Source organism: Etheostoma spectabile, chromosome 20 (genome assembly GCF_008692095.1).
Source record: "Etheostoma spectabile isolate EspeVRDwgs_2016 chromosome 20, UIUC_Espe_1.0, whole genome shotgun sequence".
In the NCBI taxonomy this organism is placed as follows: Eukaryota; Metazoa; Chordata; class Actinopteri; order Perciformes; family Percidae; genus Etheostoma; species Etheostoma spectabile.
The window spans coordinates 25941316-25963972 of NC_045752.1; the positions used below are offsets into that span (position 1 = coordinate 25941316).

Genomic DNA, 22657 nt, shown 5'->3' on the forward strand with positions numbered 1-22657 from the left:
ATGTTAAAGCATGCTGCTCTCTACCCCCCACCCCCCACCCCCCCGCCCCCCCGCATAAATTTTACTTGAGATCAAGGAGAATTATTTGTAGAAAATTAGAGACTTAGCAGTGCTTACATAAAGCATACAGCCGCTGTATTATCTCCGAGGTGCTAATGATCCCAGATGCATTGGAAACGAATGTAGGTGGTCCTCCTGAAAGAGTAAAATATGTATGGTTAAGCATAAGCTAAGAGGGGAAATATTTAGACCAAAAGGGCTGCATGAAAATGAATCCATAATAAGACGATGCAAAACGAAAAGACGAACGCCTAAAGAGCAAATTTATTAAATGAGGTCTTTTCAGGCGAGGGGCGATTCCCCCGAGGACCAGCGTTGAAGACTATTTAAAGCGTATTGCACCCTTGGGCCCCTTTGCACTCCTTTGAAATATTGTAAGTGGATAAAACAGTATTGCTGTTGGTGACATCTTCATAGGAGTGGTAAACAATAATAGTTGAGAGCCAGCGGGCTCTGAGGCCGCCACGCTTAAACTCTGTGATTTCACTGTGCAAACTGTGAAGTCTGCGTCTCTGCACTCTGCCATCAGATAGGTAATTGAGATGATCAAGCTCCGACTCGACGTGGCTGCTTCGGCACGAGGGAAGAGCTTAACTGCAGTTATTCATACTCCAAATTAAGAAATAACTGAAACGCATTAGGAGCCAGTGCAGGTGGTACTGTAAGGGGGGGTGTCCTGGTGCAAGTTTCCCCATTCCATCGACTGATAGATCAGTATATCTTTGACTTTTGGTTAAATTCTGCTTCTAAACTATAGTTAGTTTTCATCAGACAATATGTTTGTATAGGTTTAAGAAATAATTCCACCTCCCTAAACGAGGGATGTCTATGCAAAAAGTCCTGATTTAAAGATATTTGTAGTGAGGGAAGCCTACTTGTTTAGGCACATTAGGCACAAGTTATTAACAAATTGATTGTGTTCATTAAACTATCGAATAAATAAAGCAAAATGGATTCATCTTGGGCCCTTGTGTGTGAAGATTGTATGTTCTCCATGTGTTAACGTGGGTTTTCTGCAGCTTCCTCCCCCAGTCCAAAGCCCCAGGTTAGGTCATTTGTTTTCCTCTAACTTGCCTGTAGGTGTGAATCAGGCCTCCAGGAAGTGCACCGGGCCATGGGTCGCACAAAGACTTTTCTCATAGACTTCCATGGCAAAAGAGATGTCTGTAAATCCTTGGATACATTTCTCTGTCACAATGTGATCCGTTTGAACCGATACCATTGATTAAATCATTTAATCCCCGTCCAAGTTAGCGTAGCGCTAAAGCGGAAGCAGACGGCTCGGCCGGCAGAGGTCTCTAGTGCGCCTGGGCCGCACAGTGAGGACATAACAATTAAAGAAAGACTAACTCTGGCCAAAACTGATGTACGCATGTATGCACTATGTATGCATAGTGTCAAGGATAAGTGGTTACAGATGATGGATGGATGGATGGATGGAAACCTTTAGTCATTTGTCAAGTCTCTTTTTATTTAAAAAAGATCATTTAGCCAAAATACTATGTCATTTTAACAGAAATCCTCTTTTTTTTTTTTTTCAAAAGAATGATTATTTATGAGACTGATTTTTTTACCCAGACATTCTACAAATACTACAACTACAATACTACAAATTCATAGAAATAAATATTCTGCCAGACTTCAGTTCACATCAGTTTGTGTGAACTTAAATACTCAAATTGTAGATGTGGTTTAGTCCTACTCTGGAAAGTGTCCTAAAATAACTTCTGTTGCGATATGACACTCTAAATACAAATTTGATTTGATTTGGCTCAACATTCCCTCTTCCCCCATGTGCTAAGGGTTATTTATTGAGGGATTTATTGTAGTTTACAAAGGACAAAAAACTATTGTTTCTAGGGTTTATGTGAAGTATTCGCCAACATTCCAAACACAAAAGGATTGTAAAGCAAGCAAGCTCCGACTGTGAGTTTGTATTCATTCCATGATGTTTGGAGAATAAGCTCAGAATTAGTTGCATGTTGGCAAATCTTCTAATGAATAGCTTAGTGGTCGTTTCCCTTGCAGATTATTCAGTTGAGTGGACTGAAGAGAAATCAATTACCACAACTTAACTTTCATTATTTATCCCACAACTAAGGGGGAAAAAAAACCTGCTATAGCCTACATGACAACGTGCCTCTATTAAATTCATAGGGTCAGATTCAATTCCCAGAAATAAATCCCTCTGGGGGGGGGGGGGGGGGGGGGGGGGGGGGTGGATCCCTCCATAAATGAAAAGACAAGAGAAAATCTGTTTTTACAGACCACCGCTGCTTTCTCAGCTCTTTTGATTAGCATTAATGTTGCGCTGCGGAAGTCTGCCGGCACAACTGTTATAGCTCTTCCCACACACACACACACACACCCACCCACACACACAAACGCACACTCTCTCCCTGCCTGTGTAATTCAAACGGGAACATTTTTTTTCTTTTAAATTAAATGCATGCTGATTGTTAATGCTCCCCCCTCCCTGTGTGGAATAGTCGGCAGCGAGGTAAATGTCACTAACTAAGTGCAGCACTTTTTCCTTGGTGGTTGTTTGCAGGTTTTGCATGCAAAATAAAAACGCCCAGAGAGGAGGTGGAGGTGGAGGTGGAGGAGGAGGCGGAGGAGGTGGAGGAGGAGTAGTAGTAGTGTACCTGCATGCATCTGAATGCGAGTGCTTATCAGTGAACAGCAGGGGGACCGGACATGTGTCGCTCCTCTCATTACAGGCCGAGACGGCGATAACGGGGCGGTTAGTGGCGCATTTGAAATGGCATACAGCGGCAGCCACGGCGATCACACAGACGATGGGTCAGGATCAGCTAACACACTCCAGTCTGTCATTCAGACGGCATCCACACACACTGCCAGCCACAACATGGCTTTATTTAAAACACACCGACTCCAAAGCCTTTCCTTTGTAGTTTTACACCATTTTGCTTAATCGCCACTTGGGAAACAGCGTGCAGAGCTGAAGAAGGATAAAAACCTTGTCTATGTGTAAAAGAGTCTATTTTGCTTTCTCTGCCTCTAATTGAATTCGGAGCGGTTGCCGTTAAACTGAATGGCACGCGTGATGCACTATTGGTGGTGCCCTATTACGCTGAATTGAATTTGCATGGTCGGGTGGTCGCACAAGTAATATGAGTGCTTTTGTAAGTAGGATAATATTACAGGCCTGCACTCACTTGAGGGTTCACACAGGGGCGACGCTCTGTCACCAAAATGACCGAAAAAAGCCCAAATCATTCACTTCATGCATGTGCTAACAATGTTAAGCATTTGAATGATTGGTAGCATTTGTAGAATATTCAGTGTAGGAGTCATTGGCGGTTTAAAGGGTCAGTTCACCATCATCCTAAAGATGTTTCCACTTTGTGGGAACTAGTTATCCAGATAGTACAGGGTTTCCGCTGGGTCTTAACAAGTCTTGAAAAGTCTAGAATTTCAAAATTGTGGACCTTTTTAAAAAGAAGTCCAAATATTAAAAACTTATATTGTAGCCAGTCAGCTTTAGCGTCTCTTTCGGATTGTACCACAGCCATCAAATTTTTTCTGCACTTCAACAATGCATCTAACCTGTGTTCAGTACACAGTAATGTCCAATTCATTTACTACGGCGAGTCATTTCATTATGTACTTTTTTATGTTGTGAAATCTTGAATTTCATTCATAATGGTCTTAAAAAGTCACAAATGTGACTTAACGAAACCTGCAGAAACCCTTTAATACAATAGAAGAGGGTGGTCTTCAGTTTGTAGTGCTCCCAGTCCTCAGTATCCTAATATGTTTCTTGGAATTGTGGGGGGAGTTCTCAACTGCAACTATAAATACTACAAACAAACATTTAGAAATGGAAGTTGATCCATGACTGGGGAACTGTATGTGTGACCAATACATGCCCTAAGTAAGCTAGGTCACATGATGCCACTTTTAGTCTTTTCATGGCTTCTGTTGAAAAGCATGTAGAATACCCTCAGACATGTGCTTTAAATGCAGGAAGAACTTGAGTTCACATCTTGACTGAGAGGATGCTTGTTAAAAGGTATCTCTCCCAAATGAGCAGCATTGAATATTTTAGTATGGATCCGTCCATCATGGAAAACAGAGACTTAAGAAAAATGTAGGCAGAGAAGGAGACAGCAGTGTGTGAAAGAAAGATGTCATGTGAAGAGCTCAGAGTTTGGGGGTTATCTGCTAATAGAGGTCTGCTGATCACTTTGTGGTGCTGAGAGGCCTTTGAAAAGAGCACTCCATCATCACCAACTCAAGTGCTAACTACTTTCATTTTAAGATCAACCACCTTTCCTGTAGGACATTCGATTCAAACGTCGCAATTCTCCCAGCGCAACCCCAAAGCCATTACCTGGGGATCCAAAGGTCTGTGCTATTTCCTGACAATAGTTTTCTTTTTTACTCTATATCAGGGGTCTTCAGCCTTGTTTAAGCCAAGGACCTCTTAACTGAACGAGAGGGACCCCCCCCCCCCCCCCCCACTACCAATATGGTAGAAAATGAAGTAGAGCCCGACCGATTAAGGATTTTTAAGGCCAATACCAATACAAATATTTGGTTATTTAAAAATCTGATGTTCCGATATAGCTGCCGATATGTATTTTAAAAAAAGAAAATCCTGAAACGTGTAAGAAAACAAACAGATTTCCCTAACATTAGTTATTTTGTAGCTATTTATGAGTTCTCACTAAAATAAAATGATAATAATTTGTTTTATTGTCACAACAGAACAGAGTAACATCAAAATATATTAAAGTTCTGATGGATAAAATGTATAAAATCACAAACTTAAGATATGAAACTTAAAGTCCTTTTGAATAAAAACACAATAACAAAAAAAATCAGAACATGAATGTTGTAGAGCGTCCTCTGGTGGACAGATTATGCAACGCCAACACAACAGGGACGTTGTAGAGCGTCCTCGGGGGACAGACTTGCAACGCCCTCACTACAGGGACGTTGTAGAGCGTCTCTGGTGGACAGACGATGCAACGCCATCACTACAGGGACGTTGTAGAGCGTCCTCTGGTGGACAGACTATGCAACACCATCACTAACAGGGAATTGTAGAGCGTCCTCTGGTGGACAGACTATGCAACGCCAACACTCCTAACATGGTTGCCCGTCCGTTTTTTTTAATTTTTAAAATATTAATTTACCAGAATCATTTATTTGTCATTATAAATGATTCTGACGAATGATTATTTACCATTATAAATGTCCATACTGTTGGGGAAATGCCTAATATCGGCTGATGTATCGGTTGGGCTCTAACATATATATATATATATATATATATATATATATATATATATTTCATCCGAAATCCACCAAAGGTTTGTGCCATGGAACAGCAACCCAGCATCCCTGAACACAGGCGTCCTCCACCAACCCGCGCTTCTATTTCCCACATTTAGAAATGTCTCCATTTTATTGTAGTGACTCCTTCCTTTTTAATGAGGATGTTTTTTTTTAAAAATGCGGCCATTAATAGTTTTCATAAGCAATCAGATTTAGATATAAAATGGATTCCCTGTGTTTGCCGATATTAATGCTGATAGAACTTCAGAGAGAACTACATGTAAAATTCAGTGAAATGTACAACACACAGATAAGACTGCCTAAGCTGTACGCCGTGCCATTCTACACACACACACACACACACACACACACACACACACACACACACACCCTTCCAAACAAGCACTCACCACTCAGCCTTGAATGTGTACATTATTTTTGACATCAAGCGTTTAAGGGGACAGTATATTTTACACAAAGTGGCATTAATGAAGTCGCTAAAGGCACGCTATCATATATTTCAAAAGCAGTGCGGACGCACAAAGGCAGTGACAGTAGGAAATACTGGGGAAGTCAATTAGAATTTTCTGTACGTTTTTAGATCTCTCTCTTTTTTTTTTTAAAAAAACAAATGATAAATGAAGTTACTAATTTGGTCTGTGCTCTTTCTAGACACTGCAGCTTTAATTGCTAATTGTTAACAACGAACGAATACATTTGCATATTAATTAGCTCCCAATTTACATTTTTAATTTGCTGCCTTCAAAGGGTGTGAGATAAAAGGTTGTGTTATTTTAAATAATTTATCCTTTATTGCGAAAAAAAAAAAGATGCTGAAAGGAAAACGGGGCTGTGATTTTAACCCCTAAGAGCTCTGAAAATGCACGTTTAAAAAATACATAGAATATATATTTATTTCTAGTTTTTTGTGAGTTAATTAAATGGGCTAAGGAGAAAAGCGGTGCACTCCGACGTGGTTTTAATACAAAGGCACGTAGAGAGGCAGCGCAGCTCTGGACGGTTGAGTGAAGAATATAGAGAATGCTCCAGAGATGACTTCTGTGGAAGTCAAGTTTTGGAAACCAGATCTCTGTCTTCTCCTGCTCTGTGTGTGTGTGTGTGTGTAGGGGGGGGGGAGAGAGTGTAACGCTTTTCTTTTTATCACCGCATTTTGTCCTCTCTCCCTCCTGACACATCAATTGATTTGGCAGCCGGCGCCTTCGGTTTCCGTCTTTCACCATGAGGCAGCGGCGAGCGGAGAGGGAGCGAACAAGTTCAGAAATTCATTAAGATGAAAAAACAGCCGCCACTGTATTTCCTGCGAGGAGGAAGTGCTGTGTGTGTGTGTGTGTGTGTGTGTGCGTGTTTGGGAGTGTGATATGGGTAGCCAGCCAGTTGCCTTGCACATTGTTGCTGAGCGTCGTTCATTGGCTCAGTGCCACAAACCGAGCGTTTGTTTCACAAGCAGTCGCTAGCCGGACGCCAGCACACAGTGACACTTTTTTTTTTTTTTTTGTGGGGGCTGCGACAGACCCAACAAAAATTCTGAGGTGACAGCATTGCATGTAAAGTCCGAAAAAATAAAAAGAGATGAATGGAGCAAGCTGGACACCCGAAACATGCCTTTACTCCTGCTGGGTATTTTTGAAACTTTTCAACGCCAACCAGCTTGAGGCAGTTCTGAAAACGCTCTGCTCACCCAGGTCCAATCCTGGGTGCTGTGTGCCCAGCAACACTCACCGTTGACAAGTTTGTAAAAACGGTGATCCTGAAACCGCTAACACGTTAGAAGAACCACAATAAAATAGCCCTCTGGTGCATATTGTTATCCTGAGGCAATTTAATGTGTCATGTGTGAAAACATATCTGATGATGTGTTTGTCATGAAGCAGATGAGGAGCCGTAATGTTGCATTTGGGGGTGGGACGCAGAGCCATGCGTGGCACTGAGGCAGCAAAACAGCACACACATTGGACTATTTCACAGCTTTTAGTCAGGATAAGTTGTTGGGAGGGGGGAAAAAAAACACAAGACACTGCACGAATCAATAAAAAAAAGCCCCTTTATTTTCATACTGTGTGTGTGTTCCTAAACAGATTTTAAATGTGTTGTCTGAAGGCAATGTTGTGCAGTCACAGTAGGATAACAATGGATATATACGATGTTAAACGATGCCCCTGGTCAATGGTTTTTGCTTTAATATATATATATATATATATATATAGCACTAACTAGAGCCACCTAACAGAATATTTTTCACTACAATATTTCCCATGTAAGCTGGAGGTAAGGAATAAGACAGAATAACATCTAGCCTCACAAAGAGGTTGTATGGCTTATGCAAAGGCGGAGTGATGCGTATCAGCTTCCTAAAAAGGACTCGGTCATAGTTGTTGAATTGTTTTTTTTTCTCCTGCAAGACACGTTCGGGACTTGTCTTTGGAAGACTCCAATCTTCATAAAATTGTGAAATGAAAAAAAATAAACCAATTCATGCAGTAAACGGATTGAATACAGCTGTAAAATGAGGCTGTCAAAGAGACCCGCGGATCATATTATTGGGGATCAAATCAACAACAGAAAAACTATCAATAAATCTATAATGTGATAGGCACTCTTTTCCTGTGTGAGCGCACAGTGACCAAAAATCCTGCTCCGTTTATATCAAAGTACTGCAAGTTAAAGCACACACACACATATACACACACATTCTGTTTCTGTACAAGTGTGTCTATGTGCACGTAGACACACTTGTGTGTGTGCACATGTGTGCGTGCCTGCGTGTCTCAGTTAAGATGATTACGGGGGGAAATTCAACCACCTCTACCAATTACACACCAGCCTCTTGTATACATAAACAGTGCAATTTATGTCCCATTGATCTGTCTAATTCTTTCAACAGGAGCACATTATGGCCGCCGTCTTTTTTGTCTTGTGCCTTGCTCTCCTCTCTGCAGCACGAGAGCCGAGCGAAGGAAAGCCTTCCAAGTCCTTTTGTACTCGGCGTGTCCCTTTTGAACAATGAATCATATTTAGCAAGGAGAGAGGAAACAAGGCGCTGCTCGCAAATAAGAAGGCGACAATCCAGAGAGCCAGCCAGGGTGAGTGGGTGTAGGGAGGCAGGCAGAAGCCAGGCTTCCCCTGACAGGGAGCTGCCGACAGGGCTGAGACCACAGGTTAGGGCCCTAAGTCGGCTCGGCCACCCCATTTACTTTTTGTCTAACAGACACTTTTTAATATTATTAAGCAACGCTGAAAGCTAAAGTGGCTTGGGATTGGGATTAGGTATTTTTTTTAGTGTTTATACTAGAAAATAGTTTATAGTATGAGTGATGTGTTTGTGGTGATGAGTGAGGTGTGTGCATGTATTTTATATTTGATAGTGTATTTAATGCTCCAACTAAGTTTTGTTGTGTAAATGTATGACAAAACAAGATCTATCTATCTATCTATCTATCTATCTATCTATCTATCTATCTAATAGACACAAACCAGCGTACAAGATATTCTAGTTCCTGAAAACGTGCTTTTAAACCTTTTGGGTTTTTCTTTATAATTTTAGCCTAAATGTTCATGTCTGAATAAGCGACAGTCAAAACCAATATATTTTTTTTTATATCAACAGAACAAACAAGCTCACCACAGTCAGATCAGATCACACTTTGATTTCAAATGTTTTCACCCTGGCTGCTGCACAGAAGAAAAAAGCCCATTTTTACTTTCCATGTGTTCACTTCAGACCCCAACGCTCACAGCAAGGAGCTGACCTCATCGTTTACCATGTTTAAAATGTGCATTGTGATGCCTACATGCGCAAAACAACAACAATAAACTCAGTAAAACCCTGAAACTATATGCTGGGTACAATTTCCTTCCTGTGAAAATAGAACTGAACACACAGGAAACCACAGAGACTTCATGTTCTTAATCTGCTCACTTTTGGGGCCCCCTGGTGGTTGTGGACGGCCTCTAATTGATGTCTCCGCCAAGGATTTTTAAATTAATATTCATTTTGACATTCATTTGTCATGCTAAACATATCTTCCAGAACTGTGTTCTTAGGGGACAGTTCTTCAATAACAGCATTTGATATCAGACAGCAGCTGTGGGCCTCCCCTACCCTAATCAATGCTCAGGTACATTTCTGATACATAACATAAATAATATTTGGGTTGCAGTAAGGGTCTGGGGTGAAACATACGTATATTAAAAAAAGGAAACCCGGACTCATCCCATGTTGCAGAATCTCATTTTACCATCATTTATAAAAGGAGGCTTTCAACAACAAAAAACCCCAATCCTGTTTTGCTTGTCAGTAGAAAAAGAAAAACAATCTGTGTTTTCCACCATGCGCACAAATCTGCCACCTCCGGTGATTGATGCAGTCAAATTAGATGTATGTGGAACACTGGCTCTGGCAAATGAACACATCAACTGATGACCAGCTGTTTCTAATTATTATACACTGGTTAATTAGGACTCCGTGTCACCATCAACGGCGGCGGTAAACTGTGTGAAATTCATAATTCATGCGGTGGCGTCCAATGAGCCTCCCTGATCAAACCGGTACCGTGTGGCATGGATGGAGAGGCCGTGCGGAAAGAGACTGGGGAGGGAGGATGCTGCCAAGTGTGTGTGTGTGTGTGTGTGTGTGTGTGTGTTTGCGCCTCTCCCTCACACCTCCTGCCTCTCCCCCCCCTCCCTGTCTCTCTCCCAGCAGGGGGTGTGTGTAGGTGGCGGTGTGAAATGTCTGGATCTCAAAGGTAAGCTGAACGCCTCGCTCCGTCATTATTAAATATGATTGAAGACTTTATGTGACACTCGTGATGCACTGAATGATTTTGCAATGTTTTACATATTCAATCAAAGTGTAATTACAGAAAAAAAAACAGACCAAAAAAAAAATATATAAACAGTTTTTATAAATTTACATTTATCAAATTGACAGACAATAAGACATTTTTTAAGTATACATTTCTATTTTTGATACGTTTGGGTTTATTGAATATTGCAGTTATTGACTTGTTTTCATGTGTTTATCACCTGGACGCTATGGGCTGGCTCATTCTACGTGTTCCTGATGCGGCTTCAAAATTTCCAGACTTTTCTAGACATTGACGGTTTAGGATTGTGATCATATGGGAACATATGAAACAAGAAAATAACACCAACCAAATCCTTCAAAGTATTGGATTTTCTAACCTAATGCATATTTTCCGGCCTTTATCATATACTAATCTCAACCCATTACTCTAACTCAGATACTAACCATAGACCATAGAGAGTGTGTGTGTGTGTGTATATGTGTGTATATATATATATATATATATATATATATATATATATGTCTATGATACTTACCCAAGCTACAGTCAGTGTGATAGTATCCTGTGCATTCAACCTAAATCTGAATCCCAAACCACAAACTTTAATGTAACCCTTACATTGAACTGACCCTTAACTAAATATAATTTGAATAAACCTAATCTTAATTTAAATCTGTAACCTAAACTAAATTGGATTCTAGTTCTTAAAACTAGAACTGATCCCAGCTGGAATCCTAAATCCCAGTCTCCGAACGCCAGACATAGGGCTGCCCCATATGAAATATGCTGGTAACTATCGCGATAATTAGTTGCGATAAATAAACAGTGCCCTCTGCTGCTTTCAGTATTCTGCCAAAGTACAACATATCGCTGGTTGAATTGAAAACGAATGACAGGAAATCATTTCCAACTTTCTTTAAGTGTCTTCTGCGACGTCTTTTATTGCGCCGGCTGACATCGCCAGTTGTCAGGAAGTGCAGCAGCCGACGCGTGTGCACGCAGCAGCAGCGTAACGTTGGATGTGATGCCGTGATGGGCGTCACCGGCGTCACGCACCGATGCCATCTGACTGCGGGTGTCGCTGCCTTATTATCTTCACGACGCAGGGCGGATTAGAAAAATGGGATTTCAGATGGCTCTCCCTTGCACCCCACACGCCCTCTGCCATCACTCAGCTAAGTGATTATTATTAAAACACAGGGAAGAAAATCATTTTGGAAATAATTATGATAGTAATTATCATATCCCCCTTCTTGGCCGGGGAGATAAGAATAAGAGAGAGAGAGATCAGATTACCAAGTCTGGACTGTGATTCCTTCACATCAAAATAAAAATGACTTCAAAAAGACATGGGGCATGAAGAGCAACACAGAACAGTAATCAGATTACAACGTGACCAAAGTGATCCCTGATCGTCACTCCTGAAAACACAAAAGTCACATGACAAAAATAAAAAATAATGTTCCAGTAACAACAATAAATGGCCATGTTTTTAGCGTGACCGTTCAAACGCTGGCATTATGGTTATGGGTATTTGTGCCCGCCTTAACAACAACATGGCGACACATTGACATAACTAGATTAATTGAGCTATTGCGTCAATAATTCACATAACCGGACCAGAGAGAGCCACTCACCAAACTGAATGTCCCGTGTGATATGGTTTGGGACAGATAGACAAACCCTAAAATACAGAATGCAGGCATACTAGAACACAACAGAGTCAGAAATAAAAGATGGGTTAGGTGAGGGGACTATAATCCTGACTGGTAGCATCATGGATTTGCACTTTGTTATGTATTGGAGTAGTATTATAATACAAAATACATTAGTACATAGTAAATACAGTATCAAAGGTAAAAACCCACATCATGCTGAACAGCCCAATGGTTCTGTATAGTATTACTGTGTATTGCCTTGTTGTTATTGCTGATCCATTAACATGTTCGCAGCCTTCTAATGGTGTAGCCTTTGACTACTTCATATACTTTTTTGGGTTGTTTAATCTATATATAGTATACAGTATATTCTATCAAATGTAGCATCACACGGAAATACTACAAAGTAACTGTACCGGAGTACATATACTGGAATTCCACCTTTGGTTTTAAGGGAATGAGACACCGTGTTTATACATTGTCATACATTATACATACGTGCCTCTGTATATTTATTGAAGTTGTTGAGTTCATACTCAATGTGACTTTGGAGGTGAAGTTGCTACATTTGCTAGTTGCATAGAAGTTTGTTGTTTTGTAAGATTGCAAATCTTCTGCATGCCGTCAGTAATCAATGATCAAAGCGCTCACGTGTTGGAGGTCCAATCACCAAAGCCTGCACGGTGTTCCTCTAACTGGAGCTGTCATTATTCCCGTTTCTCATCAAGTCTCAGAACTGTATTAAAAGAAAAAAACACGCGTACACAGATCAACTTTGCCCATAAAGGTAGCTGTTTTGTTCGTGATTTTATTTATTTTTGGCGTAAATGTTCATTTGAGAAAAAGGATAAAGCACATTTAGAGCTGTGCAATTTTGCCTGTTAGCAAACAGCTTCCCAATTATCTTCCGTTTGATTGCTTGCCTCTATCAAGGTGAGCGATTAGACCACCGCTCCTGTGAAGCTCTGGAAGTCGTTCTGAAATCGCTGCACTTTGATTTCATCAATCTGCAGGCAGCCCAACTGGAAGAAAATGTGAGTTTTATGAGCAACACTTATTTTCCTCATCTTCACATGTTCCGATACAGTTTCATATTCAGGCCTATCCCCTGTATCAGATTAGAGGCAATTTTTTTTTTCCTTCCAAAAGAACTTCATAACATTCCTGTCAAATTTGGGCCTTGCTTTCTTCATTTTTTTTTCTCCTTCACTTTTTTTTTCTTCTCTTCCAGGGAGCATCGTCCTTGCTGGATATGATTTTGTACTATGAATCTACAACCCATCTTGACATTTCTGACAACGGCAGTATGGGAACATTGTGTTGGAGGGCCCTCGCTCATTTGATAAAGCAGGTTGGCTGACGCAGTGGAATAGTAATCTTTTCTTGTAGGCTTTTCTCTGGGGCATAATGTACATCCTAGAAAGTGAGTTTGTCGCACATTACATGGTGTGAAGATGCAGGGCAGAGCAAACGGGGTGAGAAGTTCTCCCACTGTGAACACCGGCATAGACACATCAAAACACACGCGCGGCATTACTGCAGCATCGCAGATAGCATTAGCAGGCATAACTGATTAGCTGTGGGGTGAGCAACAATCGGGCCAAATGTTACCGCTGACTGACTTCCGTGTCTGTGTGATCAAAGGATGAGGGAACACAATGTGAGGACTTGGAGCATGACTTGGAGTTAAGATTATTTCGTCAAATATGTCTCTCTGCGCCAAGCGGCGTGGAGTTCTTCGAATAAACTTCCTTTTAAACAGTTTTCACTTCACTTCGTTGGTATCTTCAGTCAAGGGATCGACCAATCATTGGCACTGGCTGATTATCGGTGCATTTATTGGCTATTTGCAGACTATCTGTATCGCTGTTTTATTAGTATCAGTTTTATTACAAACTTGTGTTGGACTTTGTAACATGTCAAAATGTAAATTTGGACTGAAAGATTTTTATTTTTACTGTAAATGCACATCGATTCAACAAGAGTTTGTTTAGTATTATTTATTGTTATATTATTATAATTTACAGATAGAGCAGGTCTAGACCACTCTATGTAGACCACTCTATAATTTAAAGATAGAATAGGTCTAGACTGCTCTAATACAATTTAGAACAGGTATAGACCACTTTAATTTACAGATAGAACAGGTATAGACCACTCTATAATTTACAGATAGAGCAGGTCTAGACCCTCTTATTATTTACAGATAGAGCAGGTCTAGACGCTCTATAATTTACAGATAGAGCAGGTCTAGACCGCTCTATAATTTACAGATAGAGCAGGTCTAGACACTCTAAATACATTGAGCAGGTCTAGACCGCTCGTAATTTACAGATAGAGCAGGTCTAAACCGCTCTTAATTTACAGATTGAGAAGGTCTAAACGCTCTATAATTAAGATGGAGCAGGTCTAGACCACTCGAAATTACAGATAGAGCAGGTCTAGACCACTCTATAATTTACAAGGACCCGACAGTTCCAGTAGTTTCCTCCAGAGCAAGCAACAGTGTGGCAGTGGCGAGGAAAAACTTGGTAGGGTTAATTGTGTCATGAATATTTTTCCAAAACCCAAAGCCATACCCATGATGGCCCATACCGGCCCCGACCAACCCTCCACATCACCCGGCAGCATTGGCCTGAGAGTCCCGTCACTCAGGCTTGTTTTGGTCCCCGTCCTGGTGTGATTTCAGGGAGGACAGACAGTTAGTGTTAGAGAATAGTCAAATATTCTATGCTTTGATGGAAATAGCCTGAACGTTGCAAACCGGCACGTTGCAAGTAGCTGCAAGTTTACAGCCCAGAATCTTAGGTCTGAGCTGGACTTTGCGGCGCTGCGAAGATTCAACTGAGACTGGCAGTCGACCGTAAAGTCCAGTTCAGAAGTGGAAACTTGCAGCTACTTGCAACGTTCTGAAACCTGTGCAACGAGATGGTGTAGTGTATTTGTAATAGACCTTTTTCAAGGCAGACATGTTGAGATGTCACAGTAGGAAAAGCACAGGTGTATTTAAAACTCTTAAATATGGCTGCATTCCACGTAGGAAAGGCCCTGCATGCTGACTCACTGGAAAAGCTCACTGGTATACTTGATGGAACTGAGCCACCATGCTTTTCCCACGATGACAAGTCTAAATGTCTGTGAAAAACGTCCATTCCTTCTATCTTCGGACTATTAGGCTTTTTTTTGTAACTTGATGTCATTTGTTGTGTTTAAATATGAATGGGGATAACGTCAGTGATAGCGAGATGCTTGCTACGGCTGCATTTCTAGTGATGAAACGGCGAGAAACACTCTCCAACATTGGCCTACTGTGCTTGCCGGCGCTCGGTGAGCCTCTGGGCCGGTTCTTGCCGCTGTAACTTTTCCCTGCAGCGTTCTGAATAGGTTTCGTCTCGCCGCAAATCTCTGAAGCTTTTAATAAATCTTTTCAAAGTGGTAAATAAATCCAACCGCCCCATGAAAATTCTTAGTAAGGGACACCCCTAGCGTGTAACGGCCTACTCACTACCTTCTGCACTTTTCTTTTTCAATGAACCAGAGTGATAGCGAGGCCCTGTCTTCCACTAAACATTAGTTCTTTTCTTTTGGCCTGATATGTATTCTGGTTTTGAACAGTTTCTTTGTGCAATTGTCTGAAGTGTGTGTGTGTGTGTGTGTGTGTGTGTGTGTGTGTGTGTGTGTGTGTGGTGTTGTGTTTGTGGGTTGTGTTTTTGTGTGTGTGTGTGTGTGTGTGGTGTGTGTGTGTGTGTGTGTGTGTGTGTGTTGTGTGTGTGTGTGTGTGTGTGTGGTGTGTGTGTGTGTGTGTGTGTGTGTGTGTGTGTGTGTGTGTGTTTCAGAGTGTGCGTTTGGCCCGACTGGATGTGTGTAATGTGCGCCGTGGTTGACTACCCGGCCCGTCTCTATCTAAAGCCTGCTGACCAGCCGGCTCACTGCTGCATCTTCACAATGCCCAACTCACGCGGCATGCCTCTATACACACTGGTGATGACGTACACTCACGCACACACACACACACACACACACACACACACAACAACCCCCCCACACACACACACAGACACACACAAACTCCTTTACTGAACACTCTTTTTTCTTGAGTTTGCTAAATAATTTCCTTGTGCAAGTGTGGACTGTGAGTGTAAATTAATGCGTGCCCATACAGTAGTAAGTGTGTTTGGGTTGTGTGGGTGTGTGGGTGTGTCCTCCGGCCAGCAGGACCAGATTTTGACCTGTGACCCTCTCTGCAGGTCTGGACCCGGATTACAGGCCTAATCTCTTACCTGTCACTTTACACACCGCTGCACACATCTACAAAGGCTCCGGCAGCCAGGACACACACACACACACACACACACACACACACACACACACACACAAGACTCATTTTACATTTGATCTCGACACCACACACACTTTGTTTGTTACCCAGAAATGAAATATGTCATATAAAATAAACAAGGCACAACAACTCCAGCCAGCTCTGTCCTGTCTCACCTTCAGTATACATATAAATATACTCACTGCAGGTGGACACAACACTAAGAGCGGATTTGAGTGCTGTACATGCATGCACACACACACACACACTCACACACTCACACGCACACGGACAGTTATGTGCAACAGGGGTAGTTAATACTAGGCTTCAGGTGCTGAGCTTGATAGGGATGTAGCAGTAATAATCATAATGAGTCCCAAACATGTTTTTTCAGAAAGTCTTTTTCATTAGATAATCAAATAAATCCCCAATACAATGTTTTTTTTTTTTTTTTTTTTTTTTTATTGTAGTAGATGATTGGATGTCATGGAGAACACAGCCTCTCATCTCCTCTCAGCTGGGAGCAGAAAAAGCACCAAATGGACGCAGTATGCTGCCCACTCTTCCCAACAGCAACTTGTTCCTCCAACATTTTCAGCCATTTCCTGGATCTCTTTGATATTTTAGGGTCTCACAGCCCACCTCCCCCTCCCGTGCTCATCTCTCATCCCACCCCATCCTCTCTGCCTTAACCGAGCACACCGCTGCCTCCCCTTTTTCCCTCCTGGCGGGGGGTCCCAGCTGAGGATCATTGCCTTCGATCGGAGGGGCCTCTGATTGCGGGATTGGGTGCTCGTGGTGGACTCGACCGGATCAATCCCACCGATTCAACCATTTGGTTCCCACTGTGCCTGATGACAATGTTGGCATTCCACATGCAGCCCAACAGGCTTGATCAAATCTGCGGCATCGATCTGGATGCAAGGGCAGCGAGGGCTCAGGGAACACGGCCACATGTGTACCCCAGAAGAGTGCACGTTACACAACCACACAGAGAAAACCCAAAACACGCACATAATTACAAGATACCTCTCCATACAACCATCAACGATGTGAAAAAGGATCCTTACAATAGCGTAAGAGAGGGCCTGAAAGTTGGCAGGTGTTTTGTAACACAGCCTGTGCTGAGGAGTCACAACTCTGGCTTCAACAATGGCTGGTTCATGTTACAATGGTAGGAATGCCACTTGATCTTTACTGCAGTAATCGCAGGAGGCGGCGGGTCCTGCTGTGCTCTCATTTTCATGCTCAAGTTCACTTGCCATCAATCAGTCCATCACAGTTACAACCTGGTGGCTCCGTGTTTGGCACTCGGAGGACCACACTTGTACGATGGACCATGTCTAATATAAATTTAAAACAATCTATATGTCTTAATTTGGGGAGGGGAAGTGGTTCCCAACATTAGAAGAACAAACTCCAGTCCTCATCCAATGTCTCTGATCAGTTTACCTCCCAGCGAGGCGCTTCTACATCTGTGTGTGATATTATCCCTGGTCTCCATCTGGCTTCCCACCAACGACCACTGTCCTGTCATGTTGTACTGTATGTTAATTAACATCAGTGGAAGAAGTATTTGTATTTATTTAGTTATTTTAGTTTGTTTTTTTTGCAGCTTCCCACTAATTAAAAAGATTGAGGAGCATAATTGTCAAGTTAAAGTACCTTCTGGATTACTTTTGGTAATCTTTACTTTTCTTGCTGCTTGTAGTTGGAGCACTGAAGTCAAACAAGGCTTTGCGAGAGCTCCACCTTACCAATAACCTGCTAAACAGCTACCAGGACGCCCTGCAGCTAGGAGACCTACTCCGCTACAACACCACTTTACAGACACTGGAGCTCAGCAGCAATGCTGTAGCAGACGCTGGTAGGATGGCCATCTTTGTTACAGAGACTGGGCAGGGCAATTTGTGGCTTAAGACAGAGTTAAGTGGTAAAACGTTTTTCTTGATATTCTAGAAAGCAAATTAGTGTAGTTCCCCGAATGTTGCACTAGTCTTTAAAACCTGAGGCAACATAGTTTGCCAGCAAAATTCTTTCACAAGTTTAAATAATTAACATTGTGTGAACAAAGGGAAGATGTTTGCACAAGTTGTTAGCAAATGTGACACATAATCTTACTAATTGTAAGTAACCCTTTGGCATCTCTTGTTCAGCGTGTGCTAATTAAAGAATGACCCACCTAACTTTGCTTGCCAGCAGCTTACTAGGCAAAACAGCAAAGGTAAATACAGTGGGAGTGGTCTGTATCCTGTCAGTTTACAAATTAGCACAGTCCTAATTGATTATGTGAAAGGTTAAGCACATAGCTTAGGTTATAGCTGCTCACTCCCACTAAACATCTGTCAGTGCCATTTAGACTACTTCTACAAATCAGTTCAGTTAAACCTGTTCAGCCAATTACCGTAATTAAATGTTTTCTGTTGTTTTTTAAACTGTGCAGGTTTGGAGGAGCTGTGTGATGGTTTGCGGTGGCAGACGGCAGGTGTCAAGGTCTTACTGCTGAGGAGCAACCAGATCACTGCATGTGGCATGGTCCATCTGGCCAAGGCTCTGGTGAGGAACATAGCACCAGCTTTGAGTTTGGAACCAAAATCAATGAATGCCAACAGTCGGCACACAGCATATACTGTACATGTATTCCCATGGCAAAAGAACAGACCTTTTCTTTTCTCCATCGACATTGAAAAAGTAGAAGAAAACTCAAGCCTGTGCTGACCAATCAAAGTGCCACACAGAGTTCACAGAGAGACGTTTGAGAGGCAGTAAGATCCAAGCAGGAGGCATTATGCAACCTACATTTTCTTCAGGAGGTCACTACTGCTAACGTTAGCTGTGGGAAGCTGATGCCCAGCATTGCTCCTTCTAAAAATTACTTGTAATTCTAATTTGTGACAGGAGCTAGGTAAGAGATTTGTTCCTAATGATATTATAATGTAAGTCCATAGCCCTCCTTCCATTCTAAATTCATTCCAAAGTTTATGTGAAAATAACATGAGGCTTCAGCAGTCTGAAAGAGGGGAATTCCATGCTTAAAATACTGTACCCTTGACAGATATCCATTTAATTCTATCTCTGACCATGAAGGGATCAGAGCAGCTGTATCAGCTTGGTTAAACAGAGTTAAACTGTCCAGCTGATACCTGCTTTCCTTTATATGGTATTGAGGAAATGAAAAGCGTCGGCCCCATCCAGAGAGTCCCCCTCTGACAAAGTCCCTCCTCCACACGTTTTCTTCCACACTCCTAATAACATGCATTCCTTTTGCCTGATTGGCAGCATAAACTGCACCTTCCTGTCATGTGAGTGGCGATTGTGGAAGTCAAAAGGCTAGAAATTAAAGGCCTGCCACATACGCTAGCCCTGTCTCCTCCAGTGCTACCAAAAGAAGGAACGGTTTGATTAAATAATAGATGTGTGTTAAGGAGGGGTGCTCATGCGGCCTGCCAGTCACGGGGATAAGTAGATGTCCTTGCAGGCCATAATGATGATAATTAGACCCGTAGCTGGTCGTGTCGAATATGATGACGAGGAGAGCTGTTATTAACCTTTCTGGTTGGTTGTGTGTGTGCTTTTCCTCTCTGTCCTCGTGGCTTGTCGGTTTGTCTTTTGAAGGACTGAGACCAGGGGAGCAGATGTGGGCCAAAATCCACTTGACTTCCAGTTTTAGAATGTTGCTAATGATGTCTAAATTTCCCAAAAAGAAAATAAAAAAACATTCTGAGGTGAACATGTCATGTAGGGCTCTCGTTGTTCTCTACTTTGCGTGTTTTTTTTTTGTTTAAAGCCAGCATGTCATGTGTGAAAGCATACTGTGTTTTAGGTGCTTTCACACTCGTACCCCCCCCCCCCCCCCCCCCCCCCCCCCCCAACTTCTCACTCCAACCCTCTTGTGGGTTACGTTTGACAGGCTTCAACCATGCTCGACTCTCACACACTCTCAACCACGCAGTCGCCTCTTTAATTGTCTGCTATTATCCCTCGTGAATATCCATTTGAGATGCTCTTCCTCCCTCTCCTCCTCCCCTCTTCACCGGTGAAGCTTCTCGCCACGCGTTTGGATGTGGCGGTGCCTCTGTGTGCCGCGACTCAGTGAGGAAAAAGAGGGGGGAACCTCTCAAGTGTGTTTGTTGTCGCCGTGGTGCAAATTAACTCCGAAGAAGACGCTCTCCGGGTCTATCTGTTGCCTTCTTGGCTTGCTTTCCGCCCCCGCGCTCCCTCTCTCTCTTCAGAGCAGTGACCAGAGGAGTTTAACAAGGGTGGCGAGGCGAGGGGGCAACCGAGGAGTGGGTGGCGTGTTCCTCTTCAAGCTGTTGGGCAACATGGGCCTCTTGTGCCCCAGACGCCCCCAGCTTCATGCGCCAGCTAATCAACCTTCAATGCTAATGTGGCTCTGGAGAGTGGAGACAGAAGTTCTGAACATAATAATACTAATGATGATGATTTTAAAAACTGATAGTAGCATATTACAAGTAGTCCAAAGCATTGCATTGTCGAGGAAAGTCATACTTTACTTTTAAAAACGGGGATTAAAAGTTTTTTTTTTTCCTGAGATCTCTCCAGGGTAAATCCAGACAGCTATTCGTCCGGCACTTAGCCCCGCCCAAGATGATTCTGATTGCTCTAAAGAAATGCCAATAAACCAAAGCAGGTTGTTCTCCCATCCCAGAATGTTGTGTGGACTAGCCAGACCCTCCTCCGCAGTGCTGTGGAGGAAGGTCTGGCGATGCGAGACTAGTCCATGTAAGAGCGGAGATGAATGCTGTCTTTCAGCCCGTGCTGAAGGTCCTGCAGGTCCTGGATTTGAGTGAGAACCTCCTGGGAGACGAGGGGATCCAGGTGATCAGGGAGCCTCTGATGATGAACTGCTCGGTGCTGCAGCTCGGCCTTGCCCAAGCCAACATCACATGTGAAGGTACAACAATGCATATGCAGTACTCTTCTTTTCCACAACCATACGACGATGTAGGTCGTTTATTCGCCTTTATGCCTCCTTATCCTCCTTGCACTCTTATACTCCTAAACCAGTACTGTGGCCAATAGAGGGCGCCACCACTAAAAACATAAACATGAGTCGTAATAGCCCTATTTTTTGAGATTGTGTCTATTTTAATTGTAAATTCAATTACAAAGGACATTTCATAAAGATTAAGCCCATTAAAAAAATAAAAATTAGTAGCACTTGGCCACAAATTAGCATCTTTGGTTCCATTTCAACCACTTGTATGTTGTATTAGTTCTAAATACAGATGGAAGAAGAAGAAGAAGTTACCCCTCGAGTGGAAATTCACATTTTTCACTGTTAGTACAGACATTGAACAAACATGCTTACCTATACATGCTAAGGGGGTGGCAGTAGCTCACTCCGTAGAGAGTTGGGTTGGGAACCGGAGGGTCACTGGTTCAATTCCCTGTATGGACTAAAAAGTACGGAGTGTGGATTGGTGGCTGGAGAGATGCCACTTCACCTCCTGGGCACTGCCAGGTGCTCTTGAGCAAGGCACCGTTCCCCCCCCTACCGCTCAGGGTGCTGGTTTGGCTGGCAGCCCACTCACTCTGACATTTCTCCATTAGTGCATGTACAGATCCTGAGCATGTCTGTGTGTAGTTCAGGACTGTGTGTGATAACTAACAAAAGTATGGACACAGAGTGTAATTGGGGGTTTGGTGCCTTGCCCAGCCTTGCTCAAGAGCACCTTGGCAGGTGGCACCTCTCTTACAAACATTTGGTCTTTGGTCCGTACAGGGACTTGACCCGGTTCCTAACCCGACTCCCTAGTGAAAACCGCCGTGTCCGGGTGTCCCAGACCCCACGCTGACATTTATACGTGACCAACCGTCCGAAACTCAAATGAGTAGAAGACTAGGCAGGTTTGAGAAGGTGGAACAAATGTTTTGAGTTTGTGTTTAATCAATTAATCTATTATCAGTATAATTGGCAATTATATCAATTAATGAACTAATCCTTTCAGCTCTAAAAGAGGTAATTCCCTTTGTGTTTTGAACTAGTAATTAGGATCATTGGCGTTAAAAACCACCTTTTTTCACTAAAATTGTTTTGTCCATAGAGAAAACTGTTAGTAGTAAACAGACTACTGCATAAGCATTTTCTTTTTCTTTTCTTTAACTTTACAAAATGCTATTACCAAAATGTCAACATGATGTCACAATTTTTTCATTTCATGTGCATATATGCCCTTGCCTTGCAGTTTGGTGTTGAACTCATTCATTAGTGCAGTCGCATCAACCGCAAATGCAAGATCAGCCATCCAGTTTTTATTTGAGAGCTCTGGGATGTCTTTGCCTTTCATATCACAAAACTCTGGAATCTCTGAGCCACCTAACAGCTGTGTGGTAGCCTATGTCACCATGTTCAGTTCTATGCTCCTCCAAAACTGACGTTTTGTGGTTCAGTTTTAGCACTGACTTACACCTGCTGGTGGTGGTAGTAGTAGTAGTAGTAGTAGTAGTAGTAGTAGTAGTAGTAG

The 22657-nt window shown here is 42.5% G+C and overlaps 1 protein-coding gene across 1 annotated transcript in view; it reads left to right on the forward strand.

Annotated features, from left to right (window-relative positions):
* The window catches only part of LOC116670221 (protein phosphatase 1 regulatory subunit 37), an 88838-nt gene that overhangs the window by 11932 nt on the left and 54249 nt on the right, over window positions 1-22657 (forward strand). The window contains 9 exon segments of the mRNA XM_074783841.1: window positions 10085-10130; window positions 12785-12885; window positions 13083-13202; window positions 15688-15810; window positions 15812-15832; window position 16797; window positions 17881-18036; window positions 18613-18725; window positions 20943-21084. Coding sequence (XP_074639942.1) covers window positions 10085-10130; window positions 12785-12885; window positions 13083-13202; window positions 15688-15810; window positions 15812-15832; window position 16797; window positions 17881-18036; window positions 18613-18725; window positions 20943-21084 — 823 coding nt within the window.